Source organism: Schistocerca cancellata, chromosome 4, assembly GCF_023864275.1.
Source record: "Schistocerca cancellata isolate TAMUIC-IGC-003103 chromosome 4, iqSchCanc2.1, whole genome shotgun sequence".
Classification (NCBI taxonomy): domain Eukaryota; kingdom Metazoa; phylum Arthropoda; class Insecta; order Orthoptera; family Acrididae; genus Schistocerca; species Schistocerca cancellata.
Window position 1 is genome coordinate 697,004,987 of NC_064629.1, and position 24,520 is coordinate 697,029,506.

The 24,520-nt window shown below is 38.2% G+C and overlaps 1 protein-coding gene across 19 annotated transcripts in view; it reads left to right on the top strand.

Annotated features, from left to right (window-relative positions):
• LOC126183635 (CLIP-associating protein 1-B-like) overlaps nucleotides 1-24,520 on the top strand; it is a 764,859-nt gene that overhangs the window by 153,159 nt on the left and 587,180 nt on the right. For 9 of the 19 annotated variants that reach the window (XM_049925772.1, XM_049925761.1, XM_049925760.1 and 6 more), the window contains exons 18-19: nucleotides 8,018-8,131; nucleotides 13,876-14,080. The exons of 9 other annotated variants lie outside the window; for them this stretch is intronic. In XM_049925772.1, the coding sequence (XP_049781729.1) occupies nucleotides 8,018-8,131; nucleotides 13,876-14,080 (319 nt within the window). The remainder of the gene's footprint in view (nucleotides 1-8,017; nucleotides 8,132-13,875; nucleotides 14,081-24,520) is intronic. One more of the 19 variants, XM_049925767.1, reaches the window with a different exon arrangement.

The following is a 24,520-nucleotide window of genomic DNA, read 5'->3' on the forward strand; positions in this document are numbered from 1 at the left end:
CACCAGGAGTGCCCCAGGGAAATGTGACAGGACTGCTGTTGTTCTCTATATACATAAATGATTTGGTGGGGAGATTGGGCAGCAGTCTATGGTTGTTTGCTGATGATGCTGTGGTGTATGGTAAAGTGTCGAAGTTGAGTGACGAGGAAGATACAAGACGACTTAGACCAAATTTTCAGTTGGTGTGATGAATGGCAGCTAGCCCAAAATGAGGAAAAATGTAAGTTAATGTGGATCAGTAGGAAGAACAAACTTGTGATGTTCAGATACAGTATCACTAGTGTCCAGCTTGACACAATCAAGTCATTTAAATATCTGGGCATAACACTGCAAAGTGATATGAGGTGGAATGGGCATGTGAAAACTGTGGTAAGTAAGGCAAATGGTTGACTTTGGTTTATTGTGAGAATTTTAGAAAAGAGTGGTTCACCTGTAAAGGAAACTGCATGTAGGATCTGGTACGATTTATTCTTGAGTACTGCTTGACTGTTTGGGATCTGTACCAGGTCAGATTGAAGGATGGTATCAAAGCAATTCAGAGGAGGGCTGCTAGATTTGTTACTGGTAGATTCAAACAACACATAAGTGTTACAGAGATGCTTCAGGAACTCAAAGGGGAAACCTTGGGGGGAAGGCGGCATTCTTTTCAGGAATCACTTTTGATAAAATTTAGGAAACTGGCATTTGAAACTGACTGCTGAACGATTCTACTGCCGCCAACATACATTGGGTGTGCCACAAACATATCGTGCGTAAGGACTACGAAGATAAGACATGAGAAATTAGGGCTCATACGAAGGTGATTAGACAGTAGTTTTTTCCTCACTCTATTTGCGAGTGGAACATGAGGGGAAATGACAAGTAGTGGTACAGGGTGCTCTCTGCCACGCACCTTACGGTGGCTTGCAGGGTATCGATGTAGATGTAGATTTCTCTCTGGCTTCAGATAGTTTTGCTTGCTTAATGACAAGGCTGTGTTTGGCAAATGCCTTCAGCTGTTTTGCCCATTTTCCTTTACTTCTTGCATTGTTTAACAGTTTTCTTACTGGCTTTCTTTGCAATTCCAGGTTGTTGTTATTTTCTAAGTACCAGGTCTAATGGCAGATGTCACTTCATCTGCCATTTCCTCGAGTACTACTGGAGTTCTTACTAAAATTACAAATTCAGATATGGATGAGTTTAGGTCTTTCCTATAAGACTCTTACGTTGTGTTTCTAGGATTCCTATAGGCCATGGTCTGTTTAGCATTCATTTCAGCCTCAAACTTGTTATATGTGTGTTCTGATAAGGATGGCTCCAACACCGCATGCCATTATTTCTTCCTTTCTTATGTTCCTGAAGGTCGATTTGATGCCCTATTCAGGATCTCCAGGCTGCTCTCAATTAAATTTTCCTCTGCTGTTGGTGTCGCTGCTTCCCCTCAACAGGTTGTGGGCATTGGCATCACAACCAACCAACAGCTGTTCATTCAGCTATGAACACCTGTCTACATGCTACATTAATTTTGCAACTTCATTATCTAAGTCCCTGAAATGAAAGTCCGCCGTGGGCAGGAATGACATTCCGCACTCAACATAAATGCATATTCTGGTGTTCTTTAAATTTCTAGTATGTTACCTCTGGCATTTAGCCTCCAGCATCATCCTCCAGTTTCCCCAAGACCTGAAACGCCTAATTTATATACATAGGGTTCCTGGATCAGGACAACGTCCACCTCTTGTCTTCCCAGAAGACGACTCAGGGTGGCAGTTGTCCCCTTACTGTGTTGCAGATTTATTTGCAACCCTTGCAGCCACTAACTCCACACCATGGTCATTTCCAGTGTGTGAGATTATTCTGACGATAGCCTGCAAGAACCCTTTCTTCCCATTGCCCTCAAGGATTCCTCACTGACTTCCATCACAGGGGCTTATTTCTTACCTTGGCTATTTCTGGATCCAGTTATTGTGATAAAAGGGAATATTAGACTCCTCTCCTGTTCCTTGTCTTGACTTGTCTCTTGTTCCTGTCTTGGAAGTAGAAGGGATCTGTTTTTCCCCTTCACTCTGAGACCACCTTTGTAGAGGTCGTAAGTTTGGGACCTTTTGTCTTCCTTTTCGTTTTGTTGTTTGTGATGTTTTCTCCTCTCAGCCCCAGACAATGATTTGATCTCGATACAGTCCAACTTCTCAGTGATGATTTCCTCTTCTTGGATTGGTCTATCAACTGATCCAATTCCAGAAACAGCTTCCATTAGTTCGAACCTCAATGCTTGGGTGTTTTAAGTCTCATCAAATCCCACAGTTTTTGTTTCTTCATTTTGGTACCATGAGATTTAGCCATTTATTAGGTTGATACCATGGTGCTCAGCATGGTGCAAGGCTAGTTACTTGGGTCAGTTGACCAGTAGCCCTGAGAATTTTGCTACATGCCACACACCCCTCAGCATGAATTGTCGTGGAGCTTTTGAGGCACTCTGCTCATCTGGTTCATCCAGCATAGGAGATTCTGCCATTAGCTACACTACAGCTGTCATAGCCCTCAGCTTCATGCATACACAGAAGCCTTTCTATCTGCATGATCAGTATTTCAACTACGAGGTGGTGTCCCCAGAGAGGGGACTCTCATGATATTTTGTGATGAATATGCCAAACCCACCTCGTAAAATCGACAAGTATGCAGGATTTATTGGAGCTGCTGTGGAATCTGTTGCATGTGAGTCAATGAAGGGTGCTGCAAACAAAGCTGTTGAAATAAATGATACTATGACTGACATACAGTGTGTTTCAAAAATGACCGGTATATTTGAAATGGCAATAAAAACTAAACGAGCAGCGATAGAAATACACCGTTTGTTGCAATATGCTTGCGACAACAGTACATTTTCAGGCAGACAAACTTTCGAAATTACAGTAGTTACAATTTTCAACAACAGATGGGGCTGCGGTCTGGGATACTCTATAGTACGATATTTTCCACATATCCACCATGCGTAGCAATAATATGGCGTAGTCTCTGAATCAAATTACCCGAAACCTTTGACAACGTGTCTGGCGGAATGGCTTCACATGCAGATGAGATATACTGCTTCAGCTGTTCAATTGTTTCTGGATTCTGGCGGTACACCTGGTCTTTCAAGTGTCCCCACAGAAAGAAGTCACAAGGGTTCATGTCTGGCGAATAGGGAGGCCAATCCACGCCGCCTCCTGTATGATAGCCCAAAGCAATCACACGATCATCGAAATATTCATTCAGGAAATTAAAGACGTCAGCCGTGCGATGTGGCCGGGCACCATCTTGCATAAACCATGAGGTGTTCGCAGTGTCGTCTAAGGCAGTTTGTACCGCCACAAATTCACGAAGAATGTCCAGATAGCGTGATGCAGTAATCGTTTCGGATCTGAAAAATGGGCCAATGATTCCTTTGGAAGAAATGGCGGCCCAGACCAGTACTTTTTGAGGATGCAGGGACGATGGGACTGCAACATGGGGCTTTTCGGTTCTCCATATGCACCAGTTCTGTTTATTGACGAAGCCGTCCAGGTAAAAATAAGCTTCGTCAGTAAACCAAATGCTGCCCACATGCATATCGCCGTCATCAATCCTGTGCACTATATCGTTAGCGAATGTCTCTCGTGCAGCAATGGTAGCGTCGCTGAGGGGTTGCCGCGTTTGAATTTTGTATGGATAGAGGTGTAAACTCTGGCGCATGAGACGATACGTGGACGTTGGCGTCATTTGGACCGCAGCTGCAACACGGCGAACGGAAACCCGAGGCCGCTGTTGGATCACCAGCTGCACTAGCTGCGCGTTGCCCTCTGTGGTTGCCGTACGCGGTCACCCTACCTTTCCAGCACGTTCATCCGTCACGTTCCCAGTCCGTTGAAATTTTTCAAACAGATCCTTTATTGTATCGCTTTTCGGTCCTTTGGTTACATTAAACCTCCGTTGAAAACTTCGTCTTGTTGCGACAACACTGTGTTCTAGGCGGTGGAATTCCAACACCAGAAAAATCCTCTGTTCTAAGGAATAAACCATGTTGTCTACAGCACACTTGCACGTTGTGAACAGCACATACTCAAACAGTTCATGCAGCCATAAACGTTCCATCCCAGCAGCAGTCATGGATATCATAAGACCTATTTACAGAGACCTGACAAACATGAATTACTGGAGAAGTGTCTGGATGGTCAGACTCAAAATCCCAATGATTCATTCAGTAATCTTATATGGACTCGCTTACCAAAAAATGTTTTTCTTTGTATGAAGATGCTAAAGTGGGGGTTCAGTGATGCTGTTATTGTTTTTAATGATGGCAACATTGGTAGGGTGAAACTGCTACAGCATATGAGAATTAATCCTGGAGCAAACTGCATCAGAGAACTTGAATGAATGGTCAAGGTTCACATTGATAAAGCAGAGTATGCAGCACAGTTGGCCACGAAGGAGTCCAGAAGGAAGAAAAGAAGGAAAAACTTGGAATAAGATCAAGATGATGATATACAGTGTGGTTCATGGTGTTTCTGAGTGACTAAAAATAAAAATATTAAGCATATATTAAATGAGTTACAGTCTTTTGGAACTTTACATTCACATTTTCTGTTTCCTTTTTCCTAAATCTTGGAAACCACTTTGAGTAAGCATTGAAATTTTCAACAAGTAATAACATACACATCCTGTGTCTACTGAACTAAAAGAAGAACATAATTAAAATTATTTAGGATAAAGTACAAAAAAAGTATACAAAATTTTAACTGCATGATTAAAAAATTGTATTTCTGAAAGCAGTGGCTGAAATTCAATTATTGTAGTTTAGTAGACTCAGAAAATACAGTTTAATGTCCTGTAAAAGTGTCATGTCAATGGCTACAGTAGTTTCTGAAATACAGGGGAAGCCAAGTCACTAAATTTAACATTGTCGGGATAGGACGTTCGAACTCCCTTAAATGCTACATCGCAGTTGTTGAAAAACCTAATTAGAATATGATGGCTCTTGCGTGTCAGTATCATTGCATGTACATCTTTGTTACGTGACATAGTTGCTAATCTATGTCCCTCACTGAGTGAAGTGTTGCTGCTGTGCACATTCCACTATGAAGTGTTGTCTGAATCCTTGTACCACTATTCACTGTTGTTGCTTCTACTAGACCAACACTGTGTGTTATGTGTGTACTCACCCCAGCGTCTGCTGCTGCTGCACCGCTCCTGGTTGCCTTCTGGGATGGCTGCTTTAACTTCAGGCATCGTCTGTATGCAGCGGCTTGTTCCAGTTTCTTCTGTCTTCTCTTGGCATCATCTGTCTGGTGGTGTCGTTCCAGCTTCTTCTTCTTCTTCTTCTTCTTCTTCTTCTTCTTCTTCTGTTGCTCTTCCGTCCATGCCACTAGCCAGCATACTGATTGTTTAAGTAAAGAAAAAGACCCCCCCCCCCAGAACTGTTTCATATTTTTGCTTGACATTTGGCTGAGTGGGTTCAATTACAAAAGGGAGGGTGACCCATTCAATTAATATGTAGCATGCTGTTGCCGAATAAGAAAACAACAAACAATCCTTCCTAATCAGTGCCAAACCCTGCACCTTAAAGTAATCTATGTATGTTGCGTCCAGCAAATGGTCTCTATGCTGATTGACATTATGCGGAGGTAGATCTGTTCAATTAGCAGTCTATGGCTTCGGCTAATCAAATATTTCGAAAATTATGGCACTCTGTCGGGGAAATATGAACATATGGAGGCAATACTCGAGAACAATGTTTACTGTACTGACCTTTGTACAATTTGTAAATTTCCCAAGAAGAAGCAACACGCTAAGTATGGAGGAGCGGCACCAGAGCGTATTCTAAGTCCAGACCTGAGGCCTGACTTAACATGGGATCCATCTGCTATGATTGTACGCAACTGACAAACTCTCCTGGATGATGTGTGGCCTCCTTTAGCCCTTGTGGCTGTGGCCACGTCCACATGCTCAGCCGGACAGAGCAGCATGGTCTCACGGGATGTCACATGTTAAATTCGGCCCCAACCAGCTGGCACCCTTGTGGTGGAATTTGCTATGTATTCTGCAAGCATAAATTGTTCAGTCTGGCTGCTGCCATTGCTTTTTAGTCAGTGTATTGTCCTCATATGCGACAGCACAGAAAAGATAAATCTAACTTAACTTGTAGCAGAAGTTATGACCAGTGTTGTTTAGGTTGCAAAATTCATTCTTCTTATTGAGTACCTTACCAGGGGTGAAACAAAATCTGGTGAATACCACAGAAATCTCACAAGGTGCCTGAATAAATGAAATTGGATCCAAATGAAAAAAAATAAAAACTACATTCTTTAGGACAAGGCACCTGCTTACAAAGCCTCTTTGACAATGGAATAAACTGAGGAACTGGTAGTACAAATTGTCTCCCTCCCTCTGTTTTTGGGGAGGGTGACTGTTACACATTACCATTATTTTTTGTATCTATTATTTTTGCAATTTTTGAAATGATCTGGTAGTTTTTTTTTTTAGATTTGAGCTATATACAATGACTTTATAAAGTTGAAGCTGTCTATGACCTTTGCCATTATCGTACTATGTGATTGTAGTAAATCAGTATCAGTAATGGGTTCATGAAATTTTTCCAGTAGTTTTCTACATGTACTTCTATGACATTAGAGGGAACAGAAAAGGGCTCTGCTGTTACATTTGTCTCTCTCTCTCTCTCTCTCATATACACTACTTGATATCTCCACCCTCACCTCACCTTTAGTTTGTCTCACCCTTCTGTCCACTTCCCTACACCCATCTCAGCCCCCTGCCACTGTGTGTGTGTGTGTGTGTGTGTGTGTGTGTGTGTGTGTGTGTGTGTGTGTGCTTCCTCTCTGTCCTCGCCCCCACTATTCTTAATTGGAATCAAGGTGAAAGTGGGGTTTAAATAAAGGAGAGATTCTGTTTTCCTCCGCTATCATTAAAGCTTGCTTACGTATGTGCCTACTAGTCATTATAATCAATCTGTGTTTCTGTTTGTTTTTTTGCTGCTTGGATATAAGATGACCATAGGCAATGTAAGTAAGCTGGTTACTTTAGCTGAATTCAATTCTTTTTTAGTTTTTACTATGATGGAAGGTTTTGAGAAACTATTTGACTTCATGTTTGATCTTAAACCACATTTGCATAATCAGAGGCATCTTCTTGCTGAAAAGTTTTGTATGTTTTATATTTCTTGTACATTCTGTTTTAGCAAAGTAGTAGACTCGTGACAGATCTGTGTTACTACAGTCATAATTCGATATCATATGCTGATGTGTAAATGAAGCCTACACAAATGTTTGGGAATATTTCTGTTCAATAAAAATCCTGGCTAATTAAAAATTTTCCAAGGCCTGCAATGTTATACAAGTGCCCTCTTCACATACATGCACACACACAGTAAGAAACATACAGTAGAACAATCTGAGTCTGCTGCTGTGGTCCATTTGTTCTCGCTACCTTCCTCATGATTTGATCCGTTCATATAATTTTATGCTAGTTCACTGACATTGTTGCAACTAGGCATATGAATCCACAATGAAATATATCAATGGCCAGCTGATCATGGCAATGTACATTACACTGTTGCATGCATCATTAATATTTCATCTTAGCTAAGGTGCCCAAGGTTGTGTATCAGAAATTTAGTGTATTATTATATTATTTTCCCTAGTTTTAATTAGAAGAGAATTTTATAACTTAAATTCACTAATTTTGTTTATACTGCAATAAATATTTGGACATACTCACCAAATATGAAAAAGTGTACTGCCCAATCTAGCATCATTCTGTCTGCTTTTGGAACTCATTAAACATAGACTTACAAAAACAACTCTCAGCAACATGGTTCTCGTTTGAGTTGTCCTCACCTTGCCTTTCTCCTTTGCTGTTTTCTCTGGTATCTTGTACGGAATGGAAAAATTTGCTCATTTACCCAAGTTGCTGTATCAAGTTGCTATGTGCTTTGAATAGTTCCATTTTTACTGTTATTAAGATGAACACTGATAGGAAGATTCTGGAAAATAATTGTTGTTCGCAGCTCGGCCAGGAAAAAAAGCTGCAGACTCATCTGGCATGTCCACAAGTGTCATAACATCTCCAGAAAGATTGGGCAGAACAAGGAGTCGGATGTCAAATGTATCTCAGTCCCAACGTAAGTATCTTCAGTTCGTTCATTCTATTAATTTTCTTCAGTTTCTCTCATTTTATTACTATTAATATATTTGTCATTGTGTGTGTGTGTGTGTGTGTGTGTGTGTGTGTGTGTGTGTGGTTGTTGATGATGATGATGATGATGATGATGATGATGATCATGCAATTCTTGGTGTGAAAGAGACCCAAAATCTCATTAAAAGTCAAGGCATATAATAAAATAAATTTTAATAGATGTTAACTGTAAAGTAGTGGGTATATATTTCTGTAACAAGTAAGGTTTTATTTTCTGAAGTTGTTGCTTATCATAGATCAAATTTTTATGGAGGAGCCAGGATGGAAGTAATTTATAGAATTTATTATTTGCCAATACTTAGCTTCAGCTGAAACAAGAATGTATATAAGGATTGTGCTCAAGTTTGTAAGTATAGTAAATGAAACAACAGAGAAAAGATAGCCTTGTAAATGGTAGACAGTTGGTCAAATGAGTTTTAAGGTAACTTAGATAATTACAATTTCGTATGAGAAAATATGAAACTGTAATGTTGCCATTCCTGTTCTTAGTACATACCCTGTAAATGTGTAGTTAATAAATAATGCAAATATTGCTCCAGTATACGAATAATATGGGCAGGGATCACTTCCTTCCAATGAAGCAAAGGCTTGTAACTGGGATTTCAGTTCTGGCTACGTAGCACAGTTCTCTGTGTACCTTAAGTGGCAGATTTTTAGGGCAGTCATTGTAGGAAACATTTTTGCATCAACATTGTTCAGTATTGTCAGAACAGCTGATAAAATTTGATATCAATTGTAAGATTCACACAGATCCCATTAAGAAAATGGGAAGGTGGACCTCAGCAATTACAGCTCAAATTAGTGTATTAAGTATCTATGATCTCGTGCAGTGATGACTTTATAGCCACCCCAGTGTTCATGTCGTAATATTCCAGCCAAGTCAGTATGCAGCAGCGTTGATCATTGATCAAAGTAAGTGCATTGTAGGTGTAAGTGTTCACCATTCGTGCACTACTTAATTATCATTGGGAGAAAAAATTACAAACAAACTGTGTTTTGTGTATCTTTCTCTTTTGCTTGTGCCTGTTTTCTGAGGTTGGGTTTGGTATGGTTAAATTAGATTAGATGTACTTTTCATTCCAATAGAGCTGTAGTGAGGAGATCCATAAGGATGTAGAACATGTCAGAAAACAAAAATACGCAGTAAATAATTACAAAGAACAACAGGTATGCTAATGTACCTTTCACAGATCCCAAGTGAAATGGTCCTCATGGATGTGGTATAAGCAAAAAAATCATGAACATATTTTCATTTAAAATGCAATAACAAACTTGTCACTAAATTTATACAGGAGTCAGGTTGTATGTAATACTTAACATTATTTGAGATTATTAAGTAACATATACATGTCAGTGAGTTCTACTGAAAAATTCATCAGTGGAGTAGAAGAAGTTGGCTGCCAATAGATCCTTGAGGCTCATCTTAAACTGAACTTTCTTCATAATTAAACTTTTAACTATCATCTGCATACTGACTTGCCATTTCGAAATGTTACTGATGAAAGGTCATTGATATCCACAAGGAAAAGTAAGGGATCTAAGATGGAATTTGGTGCAACAGCACGTGTAATTAGTTCCCAGTTGAATGATACCTAATAGCTTAATACAATCTCTTTCCTACTGACATCCTTTGTGTCCTGTCCTGGTAGAATTTGAACCATTTTGCAACATTTCCTTTTGACCATAATATTCTAATTTACTGAAAAGAATGTTGTGATTTACAGAGTCAAATGCCTTTGACTGATCACAAAATATGCCAGTAGCCTGTAATTTATTGTCTAATGAATTAAGTACATCCTTGCTGTGTGTGTAGATAGGCTTCTCAATATCAGAACTCAGAAATCTGAACTGTGACTTTGACAAATGTTATTTGTTGTAGGATGGTTAAGAACCCAATTTTATATTAACTTTTCTAGAATTTTTATGAATCCTGGTAAAAGAGAAATAAGATGCAAATTTATCTATATTTCTTTATCTCCTTTCTGAAACAAGAGCTTAACTTCAGAATATTTCAACCACTCAGGAAGTGTTCTGCTGAACAGTAACTTAACAGTTACTAAAATCAGAAGCACACTGTTTAATTAACTTTGTAAATATTTTATCATAACTGTGAGATTTTTTATTTTTAATGGTTTTATGGTGGACCTTACTTATGTAGGTGTTATAAGGATCATATTACTATTCTTCTCTTCTATCACTCCAGGGTTGGACATACGACCTGTTCCAGTCTCACCATCGTTGCCCCATGCGATTTGGGAAATGTTTGTGGTGACATATGAAGTACACGTTCTCTCCATTTTTCTATGTATAGGATTGCATTTTGGGTTATTGGTTGATTTCTAATTCTTTCCTTATTACTTGATTTCTAATGTTGGCTTTCCCAGTGTAGCCTTTACTGAAGTTATTTGTAAAGACTGGACTGAGATATTCCATGGTAGCATCTTCTGAACATGACAACCCTTCTTTTCAGTAACATTTATGAAATCGTCGTTAAAAAGTTGTGCAACACTGCACACCTCTTGTTACCTGTGTATCATTTACTATTAATGCTATCTGCTCCTCTTCACCTCTCGTTCTAGCAGTCTCCTCCTATCTTTTTCTCATAATGCATTTTGTTTCACGGTTGTATTACTATCTTTAATATTTTGCAGCATGTCTTATAATGAACTATAGCATCAGCATCAGAGCTGTTTTTCCGATTGACGGGTATAGTTTCCTTTTTGTTGTACAAGGCACCTTTATTCCTTGAGTAAACCTTATGTTCTTTGTAGACTTGTGTTTAATCTGTACTAGTTTTCGGGGAACACAGATATCAAATAGGGTCAGGACATTATTAATAAAGTGTAGCATTTTTAATACCTGCCTTAAGCACTGTATACATCACACCAGTTCATGTCTTTGAGGAGTTTCCTAAAATAATCAGTTTCTGGCTTACTGGCTACCCTGTTGAACTCAGATTTAGTGGATTTTATATCCTGTTCAGTAGTAACATTTAACAAATGGAACTGCATGTCATGGTCTGAGAGGCCTTTGACTATTGATTTTGTAACATAATTTTGTTAATTAGATCTTCATATAAAGATGTAATCAAGGGTTATTTTGAAGCAGTAAGCTACCCTAGTTGGGAAGTTTACAGTAGGAATTAAGTTGATTAATGTTACTAACTAATAAATTCTTACTGAAAGAGTATTTAAGAAAATCTACATTTAAATCCCCAAAAACCACTAATGTTAGTGACTAATAAATTCTTACTAGAAGATTTTTTAAGAAAGTCTAAGTTTAAATCCACGAAAACCACCATTTTCTCCTCCCTCCCTCCCTCTCTCTCTCTCTCTCTCTCTCTCTCTCTCTCTCTCTCTCTCTCTCTCGCTGTGTACTGTGAAACAATAAAAAAGTTACGATGGGCTATACAGAACAAACGCCGTGGTATGCTGACTTCCGGTATCGTTTTTTTGCACGATAACGCCCGTCCTCACTCTACTCGCAGAACAACGGCCCTTCTTGAGTCCTTCAAGTGGGACGTTATCAACCATCCACCTTACAGCCCAGACCTGGCGCCAAGTGATTATCACCTCTTCATGCATTTGAAGAAATGGCTCGGGTCACAGCGGTTTGATGACGACGAAGAGCTCAAAGATGAGGTCACAGGCTGGCTCCAGGCACAAGCGGGTGATTTTTATGCAGAAGGAATTTCAAAGCTTGTGAAGAGATACGATAAGTGCCTCAATCGCTATGGAGACTATGTAGAAAAATAGTGAAAAGATGTAGTTGTAAGATGCATATATTAAAATATTTTTATTTAACTTGGTGTATTTTTTTAAATCAACCGGACGTTACTTTCTGAACGGCCCTCGTACATACATTTCTGTGTGCAGAATGAGCTGAGTTCCATTCTTCAATTGTCCTAAACCACATAAGACAAATGCTGGGATGGTTCCTTCGAAAGGACATGGCCAGTTTCATTTCCCTCCATACTCCATCTGAACTTGTGCTTTGTCTCTAATTGTCAACCCTAATCTTCCTTCCCTACTTCCCATATCTCATTACTCTTCCACCTTAGCCTTTAGAGTTCATTCCTGTTAGTAGTGCTTGCATCCTCTATGGCATGGAATGTCTCACAAAGAAATTTTTGAGCAGCTGAAGACTGTGTACTCTGTGAGTGGTTACACAGATACATATTCTTCTGTCCTACAACTTATAATGACCGTAGAACTAGAAGAACCTGAGAAGACCACAGCTAATGTGTGTCTTCCACATGATAGTGTATTATCTGGAAAAAATCAAATGAGTCCTGCAGAAACACCGAATTAAGCATTTTCTACAGACTATAAAGACACAACAGTTATGTGTGACCCTAATTACACACTTCCGAGCGACAAATACTTATTTCATCAATGATGAGTCATGCCAAAGTTTGTTGCTGTAAGACATCAGTGAATGAAAATAGGAAAAGTATGTCAACTTTTTGACATTTTCAACCCAAAAATCTAAAAATTAATTAATTGTGACTGTGGTTTCAACTGTAACAAGGTCTGGGAACTCTCACTATGCTGTAAAGAGCTACCGTTCAACAACAACAAAATGACTTATGATGCAGCCAGGGTTTAAATGAAATACATTATGTATTGATAATTTTCCTGGCTGTAAACCTTGGATGGTGCAGTAACCAGCATGCTAAAAACCATGGGAGACAAGTGGAAGGGGCCATGGATATAAAAGCTATGGTTAGTCTGTCAGCAGTCATTTCATCAGCATATTTGATGATGGGGCAGCTGAGTGTGTGCCTGTGAATGATTCTTGCAAGTTTTACATTCATTGAGACTTTAGTTCAGGCACATTTCTCTAGCTGATAAAGGATAATGTAAAACTGTTCTTGTTATGTAGTCATCACTGTAGCCCACACTTTACAAGACGTATCTCTGATTGGATGACAAGCAGGCAACAGTATATGAAGTTATGAGGTGGTTGTGCAGTTTTCCAAGATAAATGGTCTACTCAGTAACATTACCGATTTTCGTGCCGCGTTAGATACAAGAAAGCACCTTCAGAGTGAGTTCTCATTTAGGGAATAATTGTGAAATCATTTTTACAAACATGAAAACATATATTTGATCTAATATTTCCTAAACCAAGTGAAATAGACTTTTATCAACGTCCGTTGATCGATAAATACAGTTTATTTTCCATACAAAACTTTGTCGTTTAGTTGATGTTGAGGATAACATTTTACAAGTAAACATTACAGAATGGTATGTTGGACACTACAAGGCATCAAGAGCTGCAGTGTCTGGTGCACTTATATGTAGACTTCTTTCTTATGAGACTCTACAGTAACAATCATAAAAAAAACCTAGATATTTAGTGATTGAGATATCAGACTGTTAGAATGCAAGACATTGCAAGGTTTTAGAAATTTATGATGCTTTTCATTTAAATAATTAAAAGCCACAGTTTTGAGTGCCAAATGGATGTATTTGTTTGAATGAAAATGATGTTTTGTTAAATAAAACTCTGGTGCATATGTACCTTTCACGTCTTATTTAGTTCTGTGATGATGCTTATATTATTCCCCATATACTGATATAGTTTATGTCTGTTATTCTGTAAATTACTTGTAACATGATTGAAAGATGATCTTTTTCTTTATTATTGTTGTTATTTTGTTCATAGCTACAAGCCGCTCAGGGTCTCCGTCTTCCAGACTAAGTTATGCTACCTTTTCAACTATAAACAGAGAAACAGGACATGATGGCAGACAACGTAGACCATCCGGCATCCCTCTCTCGACAGGACCTAGTCGTGAAGCTAGCAGAGAGACATCGCCAAGTCGTTACTCTTTAAATCTACTTGATCGCTCATTTGGCTCAAAATTGAGGTATCATTGAATTTCTGTTATAAAAAATGTATATTGTTTTTCTGTACTTATCAGTGTGTTTATAAGTTAAGCAGTTATATAATTAGCATACTTGCCGTTACTCAAAATAGATTTTTAGTAACTCTTGATTTGTGTTACCAACATGTTTTGTGCATTTGTGTGACCTCGGCGGCTCATTACTTAATAGAGACAGGCTTTCAAGCAATATGAACAGAAAAACAAGCTCCATATTGCGAAAACCAAGTCAGATAATGCAATGGTTAGTACACTGTACTGTCTTTGTCCAGCCATCTAGATTTTAGTTTTCTGTGATTTCTCTAAATTGGTTCATGTGAAGCTCAGGCTAGCTCTGATTTAATTCAGCAATCTAATTTGAGCTATATCCTAAATCTGAAAATTTTATGTTCCTGCCAGTGATGCTCTGTCTGCTTAATTTTCAACAGTAAGGCATAGTTTTTTGTGCTTGAGACAGTTGTGGGGGGAAACTTAATTGTTTTCAGAGAAAGAAAATACTGCTGACTGCATGAGACAAATGAAACATAATAAATAAAATAAAATAAAATAAAATCTGTGAGTTCATTTAAATCTGTACAGCAGGTTCATTTCTTTTATTCTCTTGCCTGTGATTGTTATTGTTGTGTCAGTTTCGTAATGACAAATCACTGAGTACACCTGTTGAAATACCTTATACTTTTGTATGGAAGCCTGTTGTAGCCTTTTCCAAGAAAATTGTTCTTCAGCAATACATCCACGTTTCTAATGTTGTCTTCCAGTGATCATCTTGCTCTTTTCTCTCTTAGAGGGTCATGCCAATGTCTGGCCATACTGAATTAGGTTTTCTGTGATTTCACTAAATCAGTTCAGGCAAATGCCGGTTCCTCTGACAAAGGGCACGGCCTATTTCCTTACTCATCTTTTCCTAATTGGAGCTTTGCCCCATCTCTAGTGAACTGATTGTTGATGGCATGTTAAAACACTAATCTCCTCCTCCTCACCTCTCTTTGAATGCTACAAAGAAGTTTCTTGTACCATCCACTATAAAGTTATTCATATCAAGAAGGAGAAGACAAAGGTGAAAGGATACATTGGATCAGATTTGTTGAATACATCATGAAGGCTGCAGACTCTGAAAAAAAATTTGAATAGAATGCTGCAAGTCCACTCAGGCACACTTAAACTGTGGAAATTAAAAGTGAACCAATTTAAAACAAAAGTAATGCTAGTGCAGAAAAAGTACAGGAGGAACTAGAACCGATGTAAATATTGGTGACGTCAAAATTGATTAGGTGAAACAATTTTGTCGTCTTCATAGTATGATCGCAAAGGACAATAGATGTTTACTGGCAGTGAAGAGAAGGATTGCATTGGCAAACCAGCCATTTATGACTAAGAAAAACATTTGAACCAGAAAAAATATGAATGTAAATGGCAGAAAATCCATTGCAAAATTATTTTAGGGGGTACTCGGCTTTATGGAAGTGAAAGTTGGACTCTGGATGAACCGGAAAGGAAGCTGCTGAAATGTGGATATGGCAGAAAAGGCTACAACAATTGGACAGAAAGGAAAACCAACCAGGAAGTCTTAAAGGAAGCAAATGAAGAGGGAAGATTACTAAAGAAAATGTAGAAAAGAAAAAGAAAATTTATTGGATATGCCATCAGACACAAAATCTTCATAATTAATATTCTTGAAGGGAAGGGGCTGGGACAAGGAAGAGAATGGCCTAGTATGAAGTACAATGAAATCCCACTTTTTCCACTTTTCAAGGGACTTCAAAAAAATTATGTAAAATATGGGAAAGTGTAAAATGTGGGAAATAATTTTTAAGCTGTAAAAGTTACATATAGGATACCCTCTCTTGAATCTTCACGCTTTATATATATCTATATAATAGTCATCATAATGCTTCTCAGGGACTTTTTATTATCTAATAAAAGTTTACTATCAGATAAAAATGCTGATGTAACCTGAACCAATAACTGTCTGGGAAGGTGAAACATTTGATTCAATTTCATACGTCATAATCAATATTTTTGGAAAGCCTGCAGCTGTTATTTATTATTTAAATAATGAATCGCTGCTCCAGTTACGTATTTTTTCATGCTTAGCTCAATGCATTTTGAGAAATTTTTACTTTTGTTAAGCGCAAATATTTACAGAAGTAGTTTGGGTGGTGTTTGGTTGTGTGTTGTCTTGCATCTCTTGCACTGTATTCATCTGTCTGAGGTTATCAGGTACTGGGCCTCCTCAGTTATGAAAAAACCCACACGCGCACCCCCCCCCCCCCCCCTCCCCACACACACACACACACACACAAGACCACAGTCACTGGCTGCTGAGGCCAGTCCTCCTTTCTCTTCTTTTCCTGTGTTTCTCTTGTCACCTTACCAACCACACTGACTCTCTGCTGTGTCAACTGTCTCCACCGCGCACAACAGACAGCTACAAGACTGCGTCAATTGTTGATGCAGCATCTCATGTCCCACATTACTCCCACTGATATCATTAATCCTATACCTTCAAATTGATCTCTCTTTCTGCATCACTTTTGCACATTTTCGAGTGTTATTTCCTGTACTGTCCTGTGCCACGTGAACTTGTATCTTATCCTACCAACCCCTCCCCACCCCCAACGCCTTCTCCTCTCTGTTCCAGTACCAACTTCACCTAATCTAGTCGCATCTTCTGTCTCCCTCCTTTACACTTATCCACCCACAGATCTGCAAGCCACACTACAGTCTCTTTATTTATTTATTTTTTTAATCTCAATCTTTGAGCCAATTTCTGTTGATTTTCACCTTTCACTGAGCCTGGCATCAGCAGACAAAGACTGTGGTGGTTGTGTATGAGATCTGAGTTTCCTTTTTTTCTCTCTCTCTCTCTCTTTCCTGTCTGACACATTATCTCTGCTATATGGTGAATAGCAACAATCCTTTCCATAATTCAGTTCACTGATTTTAAAAGGCTGTTTGTGCAGATTTGACTGAAACTGAGTCTAAAACTTCATCAAAATCTGTGAAGTGTATGCAGTGGTACTTTAATAATACATGAATCTAAAAAAAATTTGTGCAGTTCAAAATCATTGCCTGCGCTGTAATTTTGTTTACGACTCGCAAATGGTCTACATCGCCATATCCAGCCATCTTGCTCCTTCACTTGGTCAAAATCTATAATTTTTTCCTCTATCCTATGTGATTGGTGATAATTTTGATGAATACCTTGTACATTAAAGAAATGGGCTGATAGGTCTACAGTTATCTTTTTCTTTTGTCTTGCTTGTGAATGCAGAACAGTTGCAGCATTGTTCCAGCTAGGAGGAATTGTCTTCTTTTGCAAACACTCTGCAATTTTTTATTTGCAGAACAGTTGCAGCATTGTTCCAGCTAGGAGGAATTGTCTTCTTTTGCAAACACTCTGCAATTTTTTATTTTATATTAGTTTTTATCCAGCTTTAATAATTTCTTTTGAAGCACCATAATCACCAGACACCTTTGCTTTCATCATAGTTTAAATGTCTTTTTGTACATTTTCATTATCAACTGTTTGTTTCTGATTAATCTAAAATCATAATAAAAATTAAAAATGTGCACTGTGTGATCAGGCTCTGAAGACCATGTGTGATCTCTCTCTATACAAAAATTTTTAAAGTCTTTGAGTACTTTTCATCTTCGCTGTTACTTACTTATGATCTGTCATCTTTAACTGATGAAATGTGTCTACCAAATAATAATTTCTACTTTGTTTTCTAAATTCCTATATTGTTTGCAATTGTTCAACACAAATTATACATTGTGTGACCTCACATACTCTTGAATATAAATATTTTACCTCTTGTTTAATTCGGTATGTTTTATCATGCTTCTTTCATTATTTGCTTAAGGGGAGTTGGAATGCCGGAAAATGGAAAAAATTCACATTTTCAGTTTTTAACCTTATAACTTAATTTGAAATTTTCTGCTTAAAATGGTGCAAAATTTGTTAAGAAATTCCAATTGGAAGTATTTTTATTTAATTTTTCAAAATTACATGTGCGCCCAGCAAAGTTACCCATCTTGTGATTTGTACACATTTAAATCTTCGCATTTCCGAAAACATTACATATAGAAGGCTGTGGATTTCACTCTTCAGTTGTAGAATCTTTGATCCTTCCATAGGTACCATTGTTTTTACGACTAGCTGTGTTTATTGTTCAGTTTTTGATCTGTGAGTGTTTGTTTTGAGCCTCGAGTTTAGTTTGTCGCTCATTTGGAGTTTGTTATCTGTCTTGTTTTGACTTTCAGTGGTGAGTGCGTAGTTTCTACGATGCCTAGGAGTGCATCATTATTTAAAAAGCGAAAGTTTCGCGGTAATAGATTTACAAATAACGTTTGTTCAAGTGATTCTGCTTCAGCACCTGTTGATGCTGGTGAAAGTTCTGACGTTTGTACAGCTGAGATGTGTGAAGGAGACACGCCCACCAGTGCATCAAAAAAGAAGTTATCAAACTGTGCAAGTGAAATTACAGATGAAGCTTCTAATGAACAATATGTTTTAGTCGACTTTCCTGTTTTTACTGAGTTTATGAAGAAATGTTTGTGTTGTAATCTTTGTGGAGGTTCTTTTGATATGAACATAACAAAATCTATAGGACTTTCCTGCAAAATTGCTATAGTTTGTGCCAGTTGTGAAAATGAGACCTGTTTTTGGAGCTCTAAAACATGCAGTAGCAATTTGTTTGAGAGTAATATCAGGCTAATGTATGCAATGAGAGCAATTGGTAAAGGACATACTGCTGCTCAAACATTTTGTGCCATAATGAATCTTCCACCTCCACCTGCTAAAATTGACAATTACACTGAAGTGATAGGAGATGCTGTTCAGTCTGTAGCAGATTTATCAATGAAAGCTGCTGCCAGTGAAGCAAAATATATAAATGAAGGAAACCCAGATATCCCTGTTGCTTTTGATGGAACCTGGCAGAAAAGGGGTCACACATCCAAAAATGCTGTTGCTACTGTTACTAGTGTGGACAGCGGTAAAGTTTTGGACTATGAAGTGCTCACTAAACATTGTTACCATTGTGCATCTGGTAAGATAGAAGCAGCTCACATATGTAGCAAGAATTATGAAGGTACGAGTGGAGGCATGGAGGCTGCCGCTGCTGTGAAAATGTTTAGCAGATCAGAAAAAGAACGGGGAGTATTTTACACAAAATTCCTTGGAGATGGGGACTCCAAGGCATACAAAAGTGTTACAGAATCCATGCCATATGTCAATAAGACAATAACTAAACTAGAATGTGTCGGTCATGTTCAGAAACGAATGGGCACTCGTCTAAGGAAACTGAAACAGAATCTGAAGGACAAAATTTTGTCAGATGGTAAAACCATTAGAGGTCGCCTGTCAGATAAAATTATAAATGAATTACAACAATACTATGGTATGGCAATAAGAAATAATGCAAATAATTTGCAGGAAATGAGACAAGCTGTATGGGCCACATATTTACATCGATCATCAACTGATGATAATCCTCAACATTTTGCTTGTCCAGATGGTCCTCAGTCATGGTGCAATTATAGAAAATCTCAAGCTACTGGGGATCCTTATCACCATAAAAATTATATTCCATTGGCTGTTATGGAAGTAATTAAACCAATATATAGAGACTTGGGGCATCCTGATCTTCTGCGAAAATGTCTTCATGGTTGTACCCAGAATCAAAACGAGTCGTTCAACAACCTCATTTGGACTCGTGTACCTAAGAATGTATTTGTTGGGATAAAAACATTGAAATGGGGAGTCAGTGATGCTGTTATTTCATTCAATGATGGTCATATGGGTAGGCTAAAGGTCATGGCAAGGCTCGGCATTGCTCCTGGTATCAACACCATCAGAGGTCTTCAGCTTCTGGACAGCGTGCGAGTAAGGAAGGCTCAGTATGCAGCTGAATTTAATACAAAAAAAGCAAGGGCAGCAAGGAGAAGAAAGCTTCTAGGTGAAGAAGAAGAACTAGAAGATGACCCTGATTACTCTGCTGGACACTTTTGATAATAGAATAAAAGGTATTTGTGAATTTTCATAATAAATTACTTTAATCGCATTTTCTGGCATTTGACATTTTTAGTGTTACATGTACCTTTATCTCATAAACCACTCAACCAACAACATTCAAATTTTCAGAAATGCTGCAAAACAGTTCAAAGAGGCCACTGAACTAGAATCATGACAAGAACTGGCTTATTCTCTGAACTAGGGAAGTTTATGTTATACTTTTTCCAATAAAAAATGGCTTAATGGTAAAAAATTCATAAATACTATACCAACAAAAAGAAAACATTGGTTCTAGTTCAGTGGGCTCACAATATATGCTGAAAACCTCTGCCAGAATTTCAAAGTTCTGAAGATAATAGTTCCAAAGAAAAAGGTACACAAAGTTAGCAAATTTAACATTGGCGAGATAGGGCATTCCAACTCCCCTTAAAATTCTTGGTTTCTTGTTAGTAGCTGCTATGTTCTAATTGAAATTTTCTTTTCATTTCTGTTCTCCATATGTGTGACGTCTGTTACTGATTGCTTAAATGTCTTTGCTAAATCATTGCCCCCTTTTGTCCATGACTGTATAACATTATTTTCCAAGGTGCCAAACTTGTTGCTTAACTGAATCTATTCTTAGAAAACTAAATTTCTCATAATCTACATTTCTGACCTGTTGGAATGGTCTGCTTCTTTCTAGCTATATATCGAACTAGTTTACTACCCAACATAATACACACTGTTGTTGCCATTTGACTAACAAACTTCTGAATCAACAAGTTAAGTGTAGCTTTGTTTGTTTCCTATCTCACATAAAGCTGTGTGTGGTGCAGCAAGTGCCAAGAATTGCAAGGCTAGACACTTTGACACCACTGAAGCATTGCTCCACCATTTCCTCAACACTGCTCTATTCTTTCGTAAACCTGGTTTACTGGCCGTGGCACCTCGCGCAACAAATTATCCTATACTTGTTTGTAAGAAGTCTTGTGGAGTTAATCAAGTCTCCCACCTACATTATTTTCAAAGGTCAGGATGATGTGTTAGAGGTAAATAGAGGTAATTTTTGTAACATAAGAATTTCTGTAAGTAGACTCATGTTTTCATGCAAATTCTGTGAATCATGATGGTGGTTTTGTTTTGAATGTGAGGAATTCTTGATTTTTGACAGGACAAATGATTAACATTCCATGTATGATTTCTCAATTGATACATTTGGATACAGAATAATTCTAATGTGTGTTTAATCCTTCAGAATTTGAAATGTTAAACGGGGACTACAGTAGGGTTATGGTTGTCAGATGTTGTGAAGAACTGTAAACAAGTATTAAAATGTTATCAGTTAGTATAATGAGTATGTATCATTAGTAACATGAGTATTACCAAAGGCTAATATGCTGATTTTTTAATATTCAAGGCATTGTACTATTTAGTAATTTGTGAATGATGAACATGTAGCCATACACACCAATAGATCTCCCTCGGCATCTCTACTCCACAAGCTGCCTTATTATGTGTGGCAGAGGGTATTTCTGGTTCCACTATCATTTTTCTCCCGTCCTTGTTCCGTTTGTGAGTCATGATGTGAAGAACGACTGATAATAAATCTCAGTGTGAGCTCTGCTTCTGCAGTTTTCTCATCACTAATATTTCAGGAGACATCTGTTAGAGGAAGTGATATGTTGCCCTACCCTTCTTGAAATGTACGCTCTTTAATTTCATTTGTAAACCTCTCTGTTATTGCCTCTCTTGTACTGTCTGCCACTGGAGCTTGTTGAGCATCTCTGTAATGATCTTCTGATTCCTAAGTGATCTTTTGATGTAACGTGGCACACTTCATTGGCTCTTCACTCTCTCTTCTTCTAATCCAACCTGGTAAGGACCCTAGGTTGAGGAGCAATGCTCAGGAATTGTCCTTGCAAGTGTTTTATAAACCATTTCTTTCATAGATGAATTAAATTTTCTTAATGGAGAGTCCAGGTTGGAATATCGACAGTATTATGAAAACGATAGATTGCTGTTGGCCATACAGATGATGTAGTGATAGGCACAACAAAAAGATTTACACATTCAGCTTCTGCTCAAAGCCTCCTTCAGAAAAGCAAACATAAACACACACACTTTCAAAAAAGCAGACACACTTCATGCACACATAACCTCTATCTCCAGTTGCTGCAGACAGAATGCACGTGTCACAGTGAATGAAAGCAATAATTTGGAGTAGGACGGGGAAGGGGGAGGGATAGAAAAGCTTGTGGTGGAGGAGACAATCTACTTGGTCCCGGTTTTGAAGCAGCCATTGAAATCAAACATGTTTTGTTCAGCTGCATGTCATGCCACTGGGTTGTCCACTTTGCTCTTAGCCATAGTAGGATGGTGCCCCCCCCCCCCCCCCCCCCCCCGGTCACACACACACACACACACACACACAGACAGACAGACACACATTTTACCATTGTACAGGGTGTCCAGAAAGTCTGGGAACACTCAATTATTTATTGCACAAGTACTAAACATTGTACAGATGCCATACATATTGCATTTTGAACTGAAACTCTGAAAGTTTTTTTTAGAAACATTCGATATGCGAACCATGAGTGACCCGGCAGACGTCAATTTGGTAATTGAATTCTTGCCATATCCATCTCAGCATGACATTGTCGACTATGGCAGTCGCTTCCCATATTCTCTCCCGAAGCTGTGCTACATCATGTGGTAGAAGCGGTACATACACCAGATCTTTAATGTGTCCCCACAGAAAAAAAAAAAGTCGCACTAAGTGAGATCTGGTGATCGGGGAGGCGTACACAGAAAGCTCGCTCTGCACCTGAATTCACCATGTTTGCGACTAGCACTGACTATCAGCAAATTACCAAACTACACTGTGGCAGTATACGTGAAGGAAAATAAAAATAAAAGTTTCTCTTCAAAATGACGTGTATGACATCTGTACAATGTTTGGTTCTTATGCAGTAAATAATTGAAAGTGTTCCCGGACTTTATGTACACCCTGTATGTTACCTGGTGCCAAGTGTGAAAGTAATTATATTTACGAAACTTTGAAGTGAACTTGTAAGTGATGAGTAGCAGATGATTTTCTTCATAAGAGAACATTCGGAATTTTGTAACTGCATCACTTTACTGTTTGCTAGCATATAAAAGACAAATACATAACAGTTTTAATGTGTTTATGTTACAGTTAAGTCACCGCTGCAACGTAGCAACTCACATACAATGCATCAAGTTTCACACTTAAAATGTAATATAACCCACTTTACAATGGGACTTGTTTACCAAAACACATTGTGCATATGACAAATGAAATAAATCTGGTGAATAGCGCTGCAGTGTGTGACAAGTACTGGATAAAAAATATGAAAAGCAACATAGAAAACACTACCTGTTTATGCAATATACTATGATTGTATGCAGTTGGTTTCTAAATATTTCATTATGTGGCATGGCAATGCACAGAAAATCAATTACTGCTATTTAATACCAAAAAAAAAAAAAAAAAAAAAAAAAAAAAAAAAAAAAAAAAAAAAAAAAAAAAAAATGGTACCCTTATAACAAAATATGGATATTCTGTGTGTCCATGTGTGACTTTGGTAATTCCAATGTGCAACAGTGAACAGCAGACTTGAGACAGCACTTCTATTCACCACTAAATGAGTGCAGATAAGCTCATAGTCTTTTGTGTGTGCGCACAAAAAACGCATATTCTCTAAATTAGTGCACTAAATCTGAGGTCTGCTTTGCCTTTTATTTTCAAAATTGACAAAAGTCTCAAATCTGAAATATAAATAACTTACCTGGTAAATATTTCTCACATAAAGTCCTCATGCATGGTACATCTTCTTTCGAGAATTGGTATATCGTGATTTTGCAGCATATCTATTGAAATATTGGCTTTTGCAAAAACTTGAACATTACTTTTCCTGAAACTGTGTTTGTATTGTTTCTGTCATTAAGCACAATGTAAGCTTTCAACAATGGGTAACTGATTCTTCAAGCATAATTCATGGTGAAATAGTTCACCGGTGAACAGCCAGATGTGAATGTGCAATGGGCACAGTATTTTGACAATCAGCCTAATTGCCATCGTTGGGTGTGCTGATAGTGAACTGACTGCTTAGGGACTGGTGCAGTGCTCTTCCACATCGTGTTGACACATTGCTCTAGCCACAGTTCGTGACCAAGGATGCATCCTGGTGGAATCTCTGCTGTTGCTCCACTTTCCACCAAAATCAGTTCATTGTGAGATATCTCCTTCGTCTTCTTAATCAGTGGGTTCTCAGCTCTTACTAAAGACTGGTCAGCAGTTCCCATACCCAATCTCAATAATCCTTTAATGACACAGTTCCATAAGTTAGAAGTCTGTGTAGTATGATGATCATAATACATTCCATACGATTCCGATAGGCAAT